Source organism: Durotheca rogersii (genome assembly GCF_024521655.1).
Source record: "Durotheca rogersii strain YMJ 92031201 chromosome Unknown GGS23scaffold_19, whole genome shotgun sequence".
Taxonomy (NCBI): domain Eukaryota; kingdom Fungi; phylum Ascomycota; class Sordariomycetes; order Xylariales; family Xylariaceae; genus Durotheca; species Durotheca rogersii.
The window spans coordinates 264,936-278,917 of NW_026251250.1; the positions used below are offsets into that span (position 1 = coordinate 264,936).

At 55.3% G+C, this 13,982-nt stretch overlaps 6 protein-coding genes across 6 annotated transcripts; 4 read left to right on the forward strand and 2 right to left on the reverse strand.

The window, feature by feature from the left end:
- The first annotated feature begins 116 nt into the window (after positions 1-116).
- Positions 117-1,741, forward strand: GGS23DRAFT_577469 (uncharacterized protein). The gene has a single exon (XM_051516925.1). The coding sequence runs from the start codon at positions 568-570 to the stop codon at positions 1,402-1,404; it is 837 nt and encodes a 278-aa protein (XP_051369886.1). The 5' UTR covers positions 117-567; the 3' UTR covers positions 1,405-1,741.
- Positions 1,742-3,290: 1,549 nt separating this feature from the next.
- GGS23DRAFT_157038 (uncharacterized protein) lies at positions 3,291-6,342 on the forward strand. Its single transcript, XM_051511396.1, has one exon. It carries the CDS (start codon positions 3,453-3,455, stop codon positions 5,712-5,714), a length of 2,262 nt encoding a protein of 753 aa, XP_051369887.1. The 5' UTR covers positions 3,291-3,452; the 3' UTR covers positions 5,715-6,342.
- GGS23DRAFT_598704 (uncharacterized protein) lies at positions 6,158-7,007 on the reverse strand (the record flags this gene model as incomplete). The annotated part of the gene is made up of 3 exons (XM_051518822.1): positions 6,158-6,286; positions 6,383-6,760; positions 6,936-7,007. The coding sequence occupies 3 exons, from the start codon at positions 7,005-7,007 to the stop codon at positions 6,158-6,160; spliced, it is 579 nt and encodes a 192-aa protein (XP_051369888.1).
- A 733-nt stretch (positions 7,008-7,740) lies between these two features.
- Positions 7,741-8,800, forward strand: GGS23DRAFT_612138 (class I glutamine amidotransferase-like protein; the record flags this gene model as incomplete). The annotated part of the gene is made up of 4 exons (XM_051520463.1): positions 7,741-7,958; positions 8,019-8,112; positions 8,211-8,276; positions 8,353-8,800. 4 exons carry the CDS (start codon positions 7,741-7,743, stop codon positions 8,635-8,637), a joined length of 663 nt encoding a protein of 220 aa, XP_051369889.1. The 3' UTR covers positions 8,638-8,800.
- Positions 8,801-8,819: 19 nt separating this feature from the next.
- Positions 8,820-10,716, forward strand: GGS23DRAFT_157066 (ribosomal protein S18). Its single transcript, XM_051511398.1, has 4 exons — positions 8,820-9,037; positions 9,138-9,601; positions 9,763-10,109; positions 10,217-10,716. The coding sequence occupies exons 2-4, from the start codon at positions 9,502-9,504 to the stop codon at positions 10,442-10,444; spliced, it is 675 nt and encodes a 224-aa protein (XP_051369890.1). The 5' UTR covers positions 8,820-9,037; positions 9,138-9,501; the 3' UTR covers positions 10,445-10,716.
- Positions 10,717-10,852: 136 nt separating this feature from the next.
- GGS23DRAFT_577487 (complex I intermediate-associated protein) lies at positions 10,853-13,402 on the reverse strand. The gene has a single exon (XM_051516926.1). It carries the CDS (start codon positions 13,203-13,205, stop codon positions 10,989-10,991), a length of 2,217 nt encoding a protein of 738 aa, XP_051369891.1. The 5' UTR covers positions 13,206-13,402; the 3' UTR covers positions 10,853-10,988.
- Positions 13,403-13,982: the final 580 nt, after the last annotated feature.

Below are 13,982 nucleotides of genomic sequence, written 5' to 3' on the forward strand. Positions count from 1 at the left end.
TTCTAGTGAATGAGTCTCCCAAACATTTGGTACCCCTGTAGGTAGGTATACCGGTTCTGTGCGTAGTACCCGGTAACCCCTGCAGGTCAGCCTGAATTGTTACGCCCACGCTGGACTTCTCAGACACCGCGGCGGGTGCCTCCAGCTATCGTAGCCCGGCTCGCTTTCTCTTACTCGTGGTACGATCTATCTTGGTATGATATACACTGCGGAAATTCCACCTACAGCCTGCTACGTGTTCTTGGCCAGGGGGAGAAGATAGCGGAGTCTCAAGTCCTACGCTAGGCATCCCGTTTCCTAAGCCGTTTCCAGTTTTTCCCCAGCGTTATTAGGCCACCGCGCGCTGGTAAGTATCTGCCTGGCATAGCAACGTATGCCTAGTTACCTATAATAAGCGGTGGCTCGCACATGGCTATATCGAACAACTTCTCGTGGACCCGAAAAATAACGACCAAGGAATCCTTGGTAGGCAGGTATAAACACAAGCCATAAAAGCTTCCTGTTGAAAAGCAACCCTGCTCGTTGAGTTCCGAGTCGTGCAAAGCCGCCGCCGCCGCAGCAGCAGCCATGCCCCTCCCGGTCCGCGTTTTGTACGCGTCCAAGGACGTGCCGATCCTGGACGACTTCCTGAAGGCGGAGCCGCCCGACGCGGAGCCGACCACGTTCCGGCAGATTGACTTCGCCGCGACGCCGCTGCCCGAGTACGCGGGCATGTACGCCGTCGTGCTGGATCACGTGCTGAGCGCGTCGGAGTGCACAGCGCTGATACGGCTGGCCGAAGCGAGCGTGGTCGACGCGAACTACAACGAGGCGGACGGCACGCCATGGGGGCCGGCCTTAGTCAACATCGGCGGCGGCTTCGAGATCGCCGAGCCCCAGTACCGCAACAGCGACCGCATCATCTGGGACCAGCAGGAGGTGGTCGACCGCCTGTGGGCGCGGCTCGCCGCCGTGCCGCAGGTGAGCGACTCGCTGCTCGCCTTCGGGCAGAGCCACCTGCGCGGGCCCGTCGGCGCCGGCGGCGCCCCCGTCCAGGAATGGTGGGACTTCCACCGCCTCAACCGCCGCATGCGCTTCCTGCGCTACGGCCCGGGCCAGTTCTTTCGCCCCCACTGCGACTCGGCCTACAGCGAGCGGACCGACGACGGCCACGCCGTCCTCACCCACTTCACCGTGCACCTCTACCTCAACGACTCGCGTCAGGAGGTCGGCGACGCCTCGGACCTTGTCGGCGGCGCCACTACCTTCTTCTCATCCGACCTAGCGCGCAGGCTCGACGTCGACCCCAAGGCCGGCCGCGTCCTCATCTTCCAGCACCAGCGCCTATACCACGCCGGAGACGACGTCCTCGCGGGCACCAAGTACACGATGCGCACGGATATCTTGTACCGGCCGCGCGGGTGATGAGAAGAAAAGGGGGTTTGCACGTTGCCCGATTTTCCGGGGCCACGGGGGCGGAAAAGAAGGAATGCGTCCCGGTAGAAAATAAGGACATAGGAACAGGGAAGGAAAAGTAGGCCTGGAGAAAAAAAAAGCTCAGTCATCGATAACCTACGAAAAACCGCAGTCGGAATACCCAGCCATCGAAGTCACGGCGGTCTACGACTCAACCGGTCTGACTAACAGGCAACCTCGTGGTGGTTTTCTCTAGCCACAGTTCAACCCAGGGGAGCACCCTATGTAACGGGGAAGGCTGGTAGGACTACCTCTAATTACCGTATATAACCTCTCCTCACTGTCCCGGGTGACTCCCGGTGTTTCCCCCGTTGCCCGCGTGAAGATGTGTTTGCACAGTGTAAGTCATCTCGCCGACGTTGGCGGGAGGTTTGCGTAGCGTTAACCGATTTCGAGGGTTGGGATACGGGAGTAGGCATTCGCTCCACCCCACGCAACTCCCCCCTATGTCTATGGTCCCACTTCCCCTATTCCTCGCCGGATCCTATCTCGCATGGCTAAGCTAGAATATGAGCATGCGTTGCTTGAAATGCCACATGCTGCCCGTACGGCGGCGTACTATCCGTATACGATGTAGCACTCAGCGATATGGCGAAGCCACGAACGCAACCAAACACGAAGATAGCCCCGTCGACCTCATCTTGCGGTGGACAAGTTTACCTCGGTCCATCCTTTGGTCTTTACCGTGTACTCAGAGCCCGATCTTACAGAAGGGCAAGATATGTTTTAGGTGTCAGCTTTTTTTTGGGGGGGGGGGTTGGACGCGAACCGTTGAAGACTCGGGAGGGAGATAATCCAGCCCTAACTAAGCCAAATGAGCCCAAAGCCAATTGGAGTGATATTTCGTCCTCTTTACCACGAGGTTCATGTTGAGAGATACGGTGTGGAACTTGATTTAATCAGATATATCACCCAGCTGCTGAGCTAATAGGGCAAAGCACCCTAGCCGCATAGCCTGCGGAGCCGCATACTCTTATATCTACTGTTCCTAGGTAGCCCCATAGGCAGTAGTCCGTTAGCCCTTAGTTTAGCAGTCAACCCCCACGTCGCAATGTCAATACCTATCACGTATGCTGTCGTGAATTCAACGCTTGCTACTATATCATACAGGAGCTCGCAGAGCTGCGGATGATAAATATACAGAGACGAGCTTGTCATCTAGGTGTATTAACCAGCCGCGGCTCTCGCTAGCATTCAGCCGCTGGTGTGCCCTGTCTATGAACGTAATATAACATGCGCCAATGACCTGCAACCACATCGTCTCTACTGCTAGTCACCTGCAGGCACTCACTGCACGATGTTACTCCATAATACGCCTCGGATCGGTCCGAAACAAAATCAACTGGTTTGATATGGTATTGCTAGATCCCCGGTGGAGTTTGCTTTCCATCGCGGAGACCATCGTCGCTTTCATCGCCGTCGGCGCCTCGAAACCGTACGCGATACGTCTTGCCACACAATCTTGACTCGATATCGATCTCCTCCACCCTAGGTATTGGATCGACGGGCGAGGTAGAGATGCGCGTTGCGTAGGTGTGGATATTATTATCTACCCAACGAGATTCTGGGCATTGTGCAATCCGCTCACATGCAGGCTGTCACCATTTTAGCCGTGTTATTCTTACATGTAGTTTAGTAAGAGGTGTGCTTTCTTCTTGGCGATAAGGCTACGGACGGTTCTGGATGCTGAATGACGTCGGCTACGACAAAGTAACCAATGTATTGATGTGTGTAGCTCGCTAGTTCTGGGTGAGGGTGAGGGGGGTGGGAGTAAGGCCTGGCTGTATTAGAAGTCTTATAGCTCGCTGCGACTCCCGTACAGCTCTTGGGATGCGGTCCCACGGTACCTGCTGGACTCTAGTTGTTGAACATGTCCATATAGTATCACCGGTATTTCCATCTTGCCGGCATTTTCGATTTGGTCAGATCGCGCCCTCCGTCTGCGACTCCTTTTAATTTAGGTAGTCCTGAACGTCACGCCCGAAAACCTGCCTGCCATGTCAAACACGGCAACAATTAGAGACCTCTCGTCAGGGGGAAACCTCCAGTCTGGAGGTGAGGCCGGCGGCACGGATCTAGTGGCTCTAACGAGTACCATCGGCACGTGGGTAGCAGCCGCCATTGCCATCTTTGCCCTCATCGGCGTCGTCGGTCCGTATCTTGCTCTTCAGGCCTCCCTCAGCGACCACAACCGGGCCATGAACGCGGTCCAGGATGAGCCAGAAAAGTACGTCTCGCGGGGGTTTCGACTAGCTAAGCGACTACGGATATTTCGCCGGATTCGAGTCCCAGACCTGTCACCCGGCTATATCACCAACGAGATAGACACGTCGCTACTGATCTCGCTGGCTTCAGCAGGCCTCTGGACCCTACACAGAAGAGACTATGTGCCCTGGAACACCGGCTGGGCCAAGTTGGCCGAGCTTATCGAGGCTTATCGGGTGCGCGACATAGACACCAACCTGAAAGTCGAGATGGAGATTCCTCGAAGCGGCACTCTGGAGGTGGTCGATAGCAGGACTGCACTTGTCGTTAGCAAGCAGTGGATCATGGTGCTGAGCCTGCTTGGCCGGTACGGGAATCGTGCTGACAGGGGTGTCCTTCAGACGACGGGCATACGGCGCGATTTTCAGGGTGAAAAGGCTGCACTGAGCTACTTCATCAGAGAACGTCACCCTCGAGAAATCTCCGTCCTGAGCCGAGAGCCAGAGGGTCCCCCTGTCCCGTCAGAAATCCATAGTGACTCTGAATCGGTTAGTTACTGTACCACAAACCTCGGAAACTCCGATACCGACACCAGAGCCGAAGAGGAGCCACCTGTAGACGGTGGGCCGATTTTCGAAATACGGACTATCTACGGGATTACTGGGACAATGAAAAATCTAGGGCGATACAAAGGGTCTTGGAACAACCTAACTATGCTCTCGTTTGTGCCACATACGGGAAGGGAGGTTTTTCAACCGGGGATAGAGGAAAAGAGTGATCGGTCCTCGCTGCGGACACAGTTTTGGCTGGCTCATGGTTTCCTCCCAACGGACCGCAGCGCGGGCGGTACGGAGACTGTCATATCACTTGAGACCCCCACATGTGGCTCTGAGTTCCCACCTCGGATGATCCGACAACGTCGGCAGAAACACGTATATTTCTGTCTGCAGGAGTGCGATGAGTTGCCGATGTCCATCGGGAACTTCGCGAGGTGCCTCGGCATTGCCAGCATCAGAGTATTGCAGTTTCTACCCCAGTCTCTAGACGGTCTGGATGCGACCGAGCATATCGCCGAACACAAAGATATCCGAAGGAGATTTAGATACCGCACTGAGCTGCGAGTTATCAATGACCTAGCTCGGTACCGCTGTAGTAAGGGTGTGCCCTGGTATTTCCCTAAGAAAGACCTCGAGACGATGCTCGCTTCGTTCTTACGACTCGAATGGGACCATTGGGGATATCTTATTCGCAAATATAGTTTCTGGACGTCGATCCTGAAGCTGTCCACTCTCATCCTGAGAAGAAACAGTGCTAAGAAATTTCAATTCCTCCAGCTTCTCGGTTGGACCTCAGAAGCGAAAGCGCAGAGGTGGAAAATCGGGTCGAGTTTCCACGCGCAGAAGACCATGGACTACACAGAATACGACGAGCAGCTCTCGTCGTTACTTCGGCAGAAGAAAGTCTTGCCTCTTCGCGTTCCGCTTGGTACGCTCTTTATACTCGACGATTCTTTCAGGAAGATGGTTGAGCGCTGCTGTAAAAAACTTGGAAGGAAAATTCCAGACGAGGAGGTGGTTTATAAGTCTGAATCCGACTCTCTGTCAACGCAGGACGAAGGATCCGTAAGTACCCCACAAGTACCCGTAACTAGTCGGGAAGAGTCCGTCATTAGTCGGGAAGAATCCATAACCGGTCGGGATATACTCGCATTTGATCTGGAAGAACTCGGGATTAATCTGAAAGACGCTCGGGCGATCCATCCCGAGACGACGGCAGAAAGAGAAAGTGAGAAAGGGGAGCAGGCGGACGACAACACGGGATTTCGATACCACTACCAAACAGGGAGCCTCGAGCACGGAAGAAAGTCCTGGACCCTGAACCAAGAGTTGATAAACGCTCCAGGCCGCGAGGAGGTAATCGATCTAGCGGAAGAGGATATGATCCTCGTCGGACTTTGGGCGGCGAATCGATCGGCACTCTGGCTCAGCTCGCTGGACTCTAGGCCACTTCTGAAATTTGTCGACGATCTTGACCCGTACGTCTACGTGGTGTGACTGATTCCCTTCGCTTGAGGGTCGCGAGCGCGTTCCAATGACGTTTTGGAGGGAGGTTTGCATTATTTGATCCCCTTTGTAGCATTTTCTCGTCGGTGTGAGATTCCGGAAGTTGGGGCGATCGAATCCAGTAGGGAGGCGACCAGCAACCTTATGAGAGAGAGGAGTAAAAAAGCGAACATGGTAATATTTCTGTTTTCAATAACCCGCTATTGAACGAAACGCATAGATATGATATTGACACCAAACTTTCTTCTTGCGCTATTCAACCCGTTTTGAGGAGACATTGTTCCTGGCCTTGCTTAGATGGTATCAACGCCCTCTCCAGCCCCCGCGCTTCCTGATAGGTAGAAAATTGCAACTCCGAATGGTAATATCTAATTACTAGGACTTCTTCCCTCCTCGATCTAGTACGGGAGGAGCTTGTGGTGCTTGATCCTCGTCTAGGTTCCCGCCACACGCCACACCGACACGATCCTCTCCTCCTTGCTAAATAGCATGAAGTCAGTGGGGCTAGACGGGAAGAGAGAGAGCGAGATTGCCCCGACGGCGAGAGTGATAGCGCCGATACACTGCGCCACAGCCGTCAGTAACACAGACCGGATTGGAATCTCTTTTCAACCAAAAACCAGACCGGACGTTGGTTGGCAGTTGGTATTACGACTTACGGGAAAAATGAGCTGCCACGGCTCTAAATGAGGGTTCGTGTGTCCGAGACCCCACGAGATACCGGCGCCGAGCATGAGGGGGACGTCGTTGGTGCCGAGCCAGATGCACACGCGGCGGGCTTTCTCGCCCCTGATCCAGAACATGCTAGTGATGAGCATCCAGGCAGGGGCGATGCACGCCTCGAGGGCGCCGAGGATGAAGCGCAAGACCATCATGCCGGCGAAGTTCCGCGCGCCGACGGCTGCGGTTAGGATGTTGCCCCACGAGAGGCGCTTGATGGATATGAACTTGCCGATCGGGTACTTCTGCAGGCGGTAGGTCGACGGGTACGCGCCTACCACGTAGCCGATGTTGGTGATGGACGTGATCCACGAGTACTAGATGCCGACCGGCCCCAGATTCCCGCGCAGTCTGTTGGCGTTGGCGTAGTTGAGCGTCTGTTTGTCCAGGAAGGACATCGGGTCGGGCAGATGAAGCACATCTGGCGATAGAAACACACGTCAGCTGCGGGAGCACTTGGTCGCAGGGGTGTAGGGGTTTAAGGGGTCCTACAGCCGGAAGCAGGATGTAGTCGATTTTCCACAGAACGCGTTTCTTAACTTGCGCCTCGTGCTCGGGGTTCATCTCCAAAAACCGGTGGTAATATCACAAACCGATATCGGTATAGGCAGCGTCCATGACTTAGCCTCTGCCATATTTATCAGAAGAGTTCGGGCGGTCGACTCCTGACTCGGCCTTGATTCGGTCTGATGTGTTATCCGCCATGGCCGTAAGTTGAGTTGGAAAATATTAGACGTCTTGCCATATGGTACGGAAAGGGAGAGAGGCGAAAACGCCGAGGTGACGCTGACGGCAATGAGAATGTATAACCTCCTAGTACTACGCGGTTAGAGGGCGGTGAATTCCCGGGGCCTGTCGTCACGGGAAGGTTGGTGGGGAATAACAATGTCTATAATACCTAGGTATGTTCATATCGAATAGGCCTCGGTGGCGCTTCAAGGCAAGTGTTAGGTACGGGATAGCATTCTAGGCCTAAGCTGTTATTTGTTGGTTTTCCCGAGGCCGGTTACGAGATAACCGCCAGATACCACGCTGCTCCGCAACTCTCTCCAACTCTCTACGGGCCGCTCTTATCGACAGTCTGTGGATCCGGACGAGGTAACAGTGACCGGGGATATCCACACTTAGTCTAAGTATACCCCGCGTCGCTCGCGGACCCAGGATACGCTCGGAGGGATGCATAGAGAAGCATTTTCGGCTTTATACAGAGTAGTGCTCGATCTATCCGAGATATGTGACAGGTGCTTACCCCCTTCCCGTGTCTCTCCCAGCTGCGTTACCTATATCGTGCCGGAAGATGAAGGTTCTCATTGCCAAATGCTATACTACCCAGCAGGCTTGGGGGACGTTGATGATTGAATCCTTCGTTAATCACGTTCGACGCAGCCAACCATCCGCCGAGATCGACGTGCGTGGTCTCGTCGACGGCGACAGCCTGCCCGAGCCTTCGCGACATTACGACTTGATCATACTCACCGGCGGCACGGATAATCTGATCGCAGACACACATCCACCGTGGGCTGAATCAGCACTGGAATTTGTCCGTACATTCGCGAAACTAAGTAGTTGAAGTAGTGGAGAAACGAAGCTCCTAGGACTTTGCTGGGGCCACCAGTGTATTCAAGTCGCGCTCGGTGGTGAATTAGGAGTCGTGCCGGGCGGACCCCGAGTAAGTGTTCGCGGGTTCTGTCCGTCTGCGGAGTCTATATTATTCTCTGTTAGCTTACTCGTACCCGACCTCCTATGCTGATCTCTGTCATCCTCCAGGTTGGCGTTGAGGAAATCGTACTTTCTCGGCAGGGGCAGGAGTTCTTTAGAGAAAAGCCGGATCTTGTAAGTCATGTTTCATACCTTGAAGACTTGAATACCCAACTAGACCGGTCGCCAACCAAGACTTCCCCGTCTCTAGATGCTTCACAAGTTTCATAAACGATATGTTACTGCACCGGCGCCCGGATTCTCAGCATTAGCTAGCAACAACGAGATATTTCTGTCTAGCACAGGCCGGATACTCTCGTTCCAGTCACACCCAGAACTTACAGAGGAAATATCGCAAAGGGTGATTGACGGGTCTGAGGGCGTCTACGATACCGGCAACTCCAACCACGACGGCATTGTTTTGAAGGGGATCGACCACGCACATGATGGGCAGCAAGTATGGGACCGAATTTTGGACTGGTCAACCCAGGCATGACAATTGTTTAGATAGACTTGCATAAATCAATGAAATTCTCTTTAAGATTCTCAAAATCCATCCAAAGACTGCTCTTAAATAGATTAGATCTTTCGATCACAATGAAGAAGATTCACCAGTCCCATGCAAGTGTGGGTATCTCTCGTATAAAAAGCTATATATTATAGCAGGTTTAGACTTCTTAAAACTCTATACATTCCCTGGCCTATTCGAGCCTTCGGTACGGCAAATCCGGCGCCCCGTCCCACCCCCGCCCTCGCGGTGCATGGAGGCAACAAAGCTCTGCGCCTCGTTGGGCATAAGCCTGGGACTAGCACCTGATGCCATGAAGAGGCTCGGGACGATAATTCGACACGACTTAGGAAATAGGATAGCCTGCGCTAAGGCGGCGCGCCGTCCGGTACGATTACCTACTAGTTCTCGCGGATTACCCCTCGCGGGAGGTCGACGTAAACGACGCCTCCCGTATTGCTATCGCTGATCCACTTCTCTCGCTTCAGTAGCCGCCGGGCTAGATATTCCGCCATGTAGATCGCGAGCAGCACAAACGACCCTCCATATCTAGGCGGCGCACGTTCAGCTAAAGGCTCACAGAGCGTGTTGAGCTGGATCGACTACCATAAGTGCCTAGGTACCTCCGGAGGGACGGTCGGTGGATTATGCTATAAATGCATGCACGGATAAGTACATATGTATATGCACAAATCGATATATTCATAGCCGGTGATTCACCGGCTAATCTTCGGCTGCCTTCTGTACGGCTCCAACTTTAAGCCCACCCCATTTGCTGAGGTCTTCCACTCAGTCCATCGTAAGCTTGCAATCAGCAAACCCTGACAAAAATTCGCGGTCGCATTGCCCACCATGGCGCCGCGGATACCCTTCCTCGCCGCGCTGCGGCAACCCTCCAGGCTCTTGAGACTGCAGACGGCCGGCATCGCCACCACGAAGCCGTCCAAGATCCGTAAGTCCACTGTCGTGCACATGTCACCGCTGGCTCGGGTACCGCAGACCGGACCGATCGCTCCGTCTCCCAGCGGGCCGCCAGCTTGCCCGCCGGCCGCGGCCTCGTCCCCTCTCCGACCGAGCCCTCAATCCCGCTAACCGCGCGCGCCCGCTCCGCAGTCCACAAAGACATCCCCGCCGCGTCGTCGGCGCTGATCGACATCGGCGACTCCCTCTCCGCGGCCGCCGGCGCCGGCGCCCAGCAGCAGAGCTCGACCGCCGGCGCGCTGCGCATGTACGACCAGCTGCGCAACTCGGTCGAGCGGCGGATGGCCCTCGAGGACGCCCTGCGCAGCCAGGACCAGAGCGACGACTTCTCGCGCCAGCTGCCGCGCCGCTGGAGGTCCGGCGACGTCTACGCCCCGCACGACCTGAGCCCCTCCGAGATGGCCAAGTGGCGCCGCAACCAGGCCCGCAAGCGCGACCTCGTCGACATGCTCGGCATCAACCCCCTCGACATGTACCGCGTAAGTTGAACCTTCGCCGGACGAGACCTGTCGGCGGGAGAAAAGGGAAATGGCTTTGCCTGCCGAGATCCGCTCGCTGACCGCGCTCAATCCCCTCCCCTCCCCAGAATTTCTCCGTCATCTCCGAGTTCATGACCGAGCACGGCCGCATAAAGCGGTCGGCCGACACGGGCCTCCGGCCCAAGAACCAGCGCAAGATGGCCAAGGCCGTCCGGCGCGCCATCGGCCTCGGCATCCACCCCAGCGTCCACCGGCACCCCGAGCTCCTCATCCGCGAGCACTTCCGCATGCAGGCCCAGAATATGGCGACGGTCAATAAGGACCTCAGGTACTAAGTAGGGGGAGGGACGCAAGAGTCGAGGGCCAGCAAGAGGAGGAAGAAGGAGAAAGGAGATGCAATCAACGGGAAGCTTTGTACAATAGCTCGGTTCTGCCGAGTTTTCACTTATGTACAGGCGGCAGTGGACAGAGCTATCTACCCAGATGTGCCAGGTATATCGAGTAGGTCGATAAGGCGATTATTAGCTGAGATATGCAGCCATATAGAATCATCGCCGCCATTTTCTTTCTCTTTTCTTCTTCTTCTTGATCTATTCATGCCTTCCAGGGCCGATTGAGCTTGAACACGGGAAGCCCGTCCTCGTTCTGCTTCTTGGCGAACTTCTCCTTGAGCGCCTTCCACTCCCGGGGGTATTCCTCCTTGGCCCAGACCTCGAACTCCTGCTTCTTCTCCTCCGACAGCAGCGCGTTGAACACGAACCCGAGCCTAGCGAGTACAATGTCTGCGTTAGCCAAGTAGCCGGCAAAGTAAGAGAAGTAGAGATGTAGAAAGGGAGAAAAAAAAATAACTGAGCAGCAGAAGCATATATATATGTCTACTTACGCGTGGAGGCCGGGGTTCTTCCCGACGACGTTATGCATGTCGTCAAGCAGTGTCTTAGCCAACGTGAGGTTCCCGTGGGCGGCCATGGTGGCGACGTAGGCGACGTAGACGTGCTCGGGGACCTCGATCTCCATGCGCTTGATCTTCTCCCAGAGCTCGCCGGCGGGGCCGTCGCCGTACGAGGTGACCTCGTAGGCGCGGAAGACGATCTCGAGCGTCGCGTACGAGGGGCCCTCTAGCGACATCGTCACCTCCTTCCAGAAGTCGAGCGCCCGGTGCGGCACCCCGCACGCAATGTACCCGATCATCAGCGCATTAAACAGCCGCGTGCTCGGCTGGACCGTCGTGTCCATCTTGAGCATGTTGTGCACCGTATGCAAGCCCTCCTCGTTCGGGCACCGCCCCAGCCCTTCCATAAACCGCACGTACATCTCCTCGGTCGGGCGCGGCCCCCCGGCCCTGCCCCCGCTCCCCTGAATGTGCGTGAGCACGTGCAGCGCCATGTCCGGTCGCCGGCGGCCGAAGAAGGCGTCCATCAACGCTATCCGATCCTCGACCTCGAGCTCGGGGAAGAACTGCCGCACCAGCGCGTACGCGTCCCACACCCGGGCCGTGCTGTTTGTCTTATCGAGGCAGTAGTTCACAAATGCCTTCCGGACCATGTAGCGCTCCGCCACACTGTAGTGAACCGTATGGAGCGACAGCGTGTCTATCACCTCGTACGTCTCGTCGTTTTTCAGAAACGCGATACAGATCGCCACCACTGTTTCAGGTTCCACCATGGCCCGCCGCTGCTCCAGATAGGTAGTGACGTCGAGGACCCGCTCGTAATTAGGCTCCGGCACCGAGCACATGGCTTGGACGAAGGCATTCAAAATGATGATCTCCCTGTCCCTGCTCCCATCATCCTGCTCCCGGAAGGACTGGTAAGCCGCGAATGCGCCGTCGAGGTCTTTAGCGCGGATGCGGTATTCTAGTTGAAGCATGTACGTCTTGTAATTCGGCTCGAATCCCAGTTTCCTGCCTAACGCGATGAACCTCTCGGCTAGGTACGGGTCGTCCTTGTCGATGGCAATCTTGACGAGACTGTTTATCGTGCCTATGTTGGGTTGGGAATTCGGTGAGTCCCGTGTGTGCTCGAAGGCGACTTGGAGCATGTGTTCGATGTGGTCGATGCCTTTCCCTAGTAGCACGACTGCCCACTGAAAGGCGGTGTCCCAACAGGGCTTGTGGCCGCGGAACGGTCCAGTTTCTAGCCTTGAAATGAGATCTTCATATATACCAGCGGCCCATTTCTGCAGATCGTTGCGCAGAGCGAACTTAAGTATATCGTAGTATGCCATAGAGGACGGTGGAAGGCCCCTACTTATGGGGTTGTTGAACCAGAGCTTGGTCTCCCCGATCCTATCACGCTTCGCAAAGAAGCCGGTCATGATGCCGTGAATCAGCGGGTCATATTCGAGTCCTAGTTTCTTAGCTGCCGTCACAAGATCTACGAGTTCGGTCTCGCGTCCTTCTTGGGCAAGACCTCGGACGACGGGAATAAAACATCTTGCCCGGGCGATCGGATCCACGTCAGGTCGGTTGTGGAAATAATCAAAGACCAGGTCCCTCGCCTCGAGAGACTGTCCGTATTGCGACAGGGCAGCGACGTAGGTATGAAAGTCTCTAGGCACGGCAGCACCCCTGGCCGTTATCTCGTTATATAGCGATCTCGAGAGTGCGAGATGGCTGGTGGTATCGTCCTTAGGCGCATTGGATAGACACTCCCTAGCGAAGCGCAGGTCGTTGACGGATAATATTTCGTCTCGGTGCAGGTTGTAAGCCGAGGGGCTGCAGAGGTAGAGAAAGACTCTGTGGGCGCATAAGGCCTGGGTAGAATTCACGACTCGGCCATAACCCATCTTGTAGTCGAAGAAGTCGCGCCATGCCTGGACGAGATCTGCTCGCCGAGGGGGTCGGATGCTCTCATTCTCCGCAGCGCGGTATTGGAGGAGGGTCTCGTAACCCGGTTCGGCATTGATCTCCTTGAGCTTGCGAGGCGGTTTGTTGAACAGGCCGAGGAATCCCCTCCTCTGTGGCCACCGCGCGATTCTCGGCCTCAGGGGGCACGTGCGCAATCCAGGTAGGGAGAGGACGAAGCTAGGCGGGCCAGACGAGACCTCGCTCACGAGAAGGCGCCGCAGGACATAGCGGGCCAATTGCGACCGCATAATGGGAAACGGGCTATGGATACCGACCACTGCACGGCGTGTGCGATTAGCAGGTAATTGGCAGGCGGCGCAGGGCAGCGTTGTGATGGGACTCGCCTGGGCATGGCTAGGGTTGGCGATGGCCTCAAGGCGGAGGGGTCGGCATGAGGCGGAGGCGGGACCCTTCTATCAAGAGAAAAATATCGAGATGCTTGAGGTCGCCCCGGCGCGTCACCTACGATCTAATACTTACCTAACCATCTTTTCCCCCTCTGATCCAAGCCCTCGGCGCAGAATTGACCGATCTCGTTCCGACCAGCTCCGTGCCAGCTGTCAGCTGCCCTGCTACATAGTAGCTACCTACCTAAAAGTCGTAAATATAGGACGCCAAGAAATAGGGGGCTAGGTTTGTACCTTCGACCTTCTAAGAACTTCTTAATTTTTAGAAGGTCATACTAATAATAAGCGCGGAAATTTCCTTTCAATTGCATTTCTGAGTACCGTATAAAAGTGCACTTAATCAATTCTTTTTTATAACCAACTATTGTCTTAATAGACGCATTATAGCGTAGTAGTAGTAGCAGCAGTAGTAGTAGCAAGACTCCTTCAAAATACGAAGTTCTTAGAAGGTCGAGGGTACAAACTTACCCCCCGTTTCTTGGCGTCCCACATTCACAACTTTTGCCATCTACCAATGCCCATAACCTACGCTCTCTCCCGCCAGCTGTCAAGCAAATTAGGCATCCTCACGAGTTTTGATTTAAAACCCCAGGAGGAGGCCAGAAACAACCACTTCTG

Bases quoted from the DNA above. Each gene is read 5' to 3' on its own strand.
- GGS23DRAFT_157066 (XM_051511398.1), top strand. From the start codon at position 9,502: ATGGCGCCGCGGATACCCTTCCTCGCCGCGCTGCGGCAACCCTCCAGG. The intron at 9,602-9,762 runs GTAAGTCCACTG...CCCGCTCCGCAG, and splicing joins CACGAAGCCGTCCAAGATCC to TCCACAAAGACATCCCCGCC. The intron at 10,110-10,216 runs GTAAGTTGAACC...TCCCCTCCCCAG, and splicing joins ACCCCCTCGACATGTACCGC to AATTTCTCCGTCATCTCCGA.
- GGS23DRAFT_577469 (XM_051516925.1), top strand. From the start codon at position 568: ATGCCCCTCCCGGTCCGCGTTTTGTACGCGTCCAAGGACGTGCCGATC.
- GGS23DRAFT_577487 (XM_051516926.1), bottom strand. From the start codon at position 13,205: ATGCGGTCGCAATTGGCCCGCTATGTCCTGCGGCGCCTTCTCGTGAGC.
- GGS23DRAFT_157038 (XM_051511396.1), top strand. From the start codon at position 3,453: ATGTCAAACACGGCAACAATTAGAGACCTCTCGTCAGGGGGAAACCTC.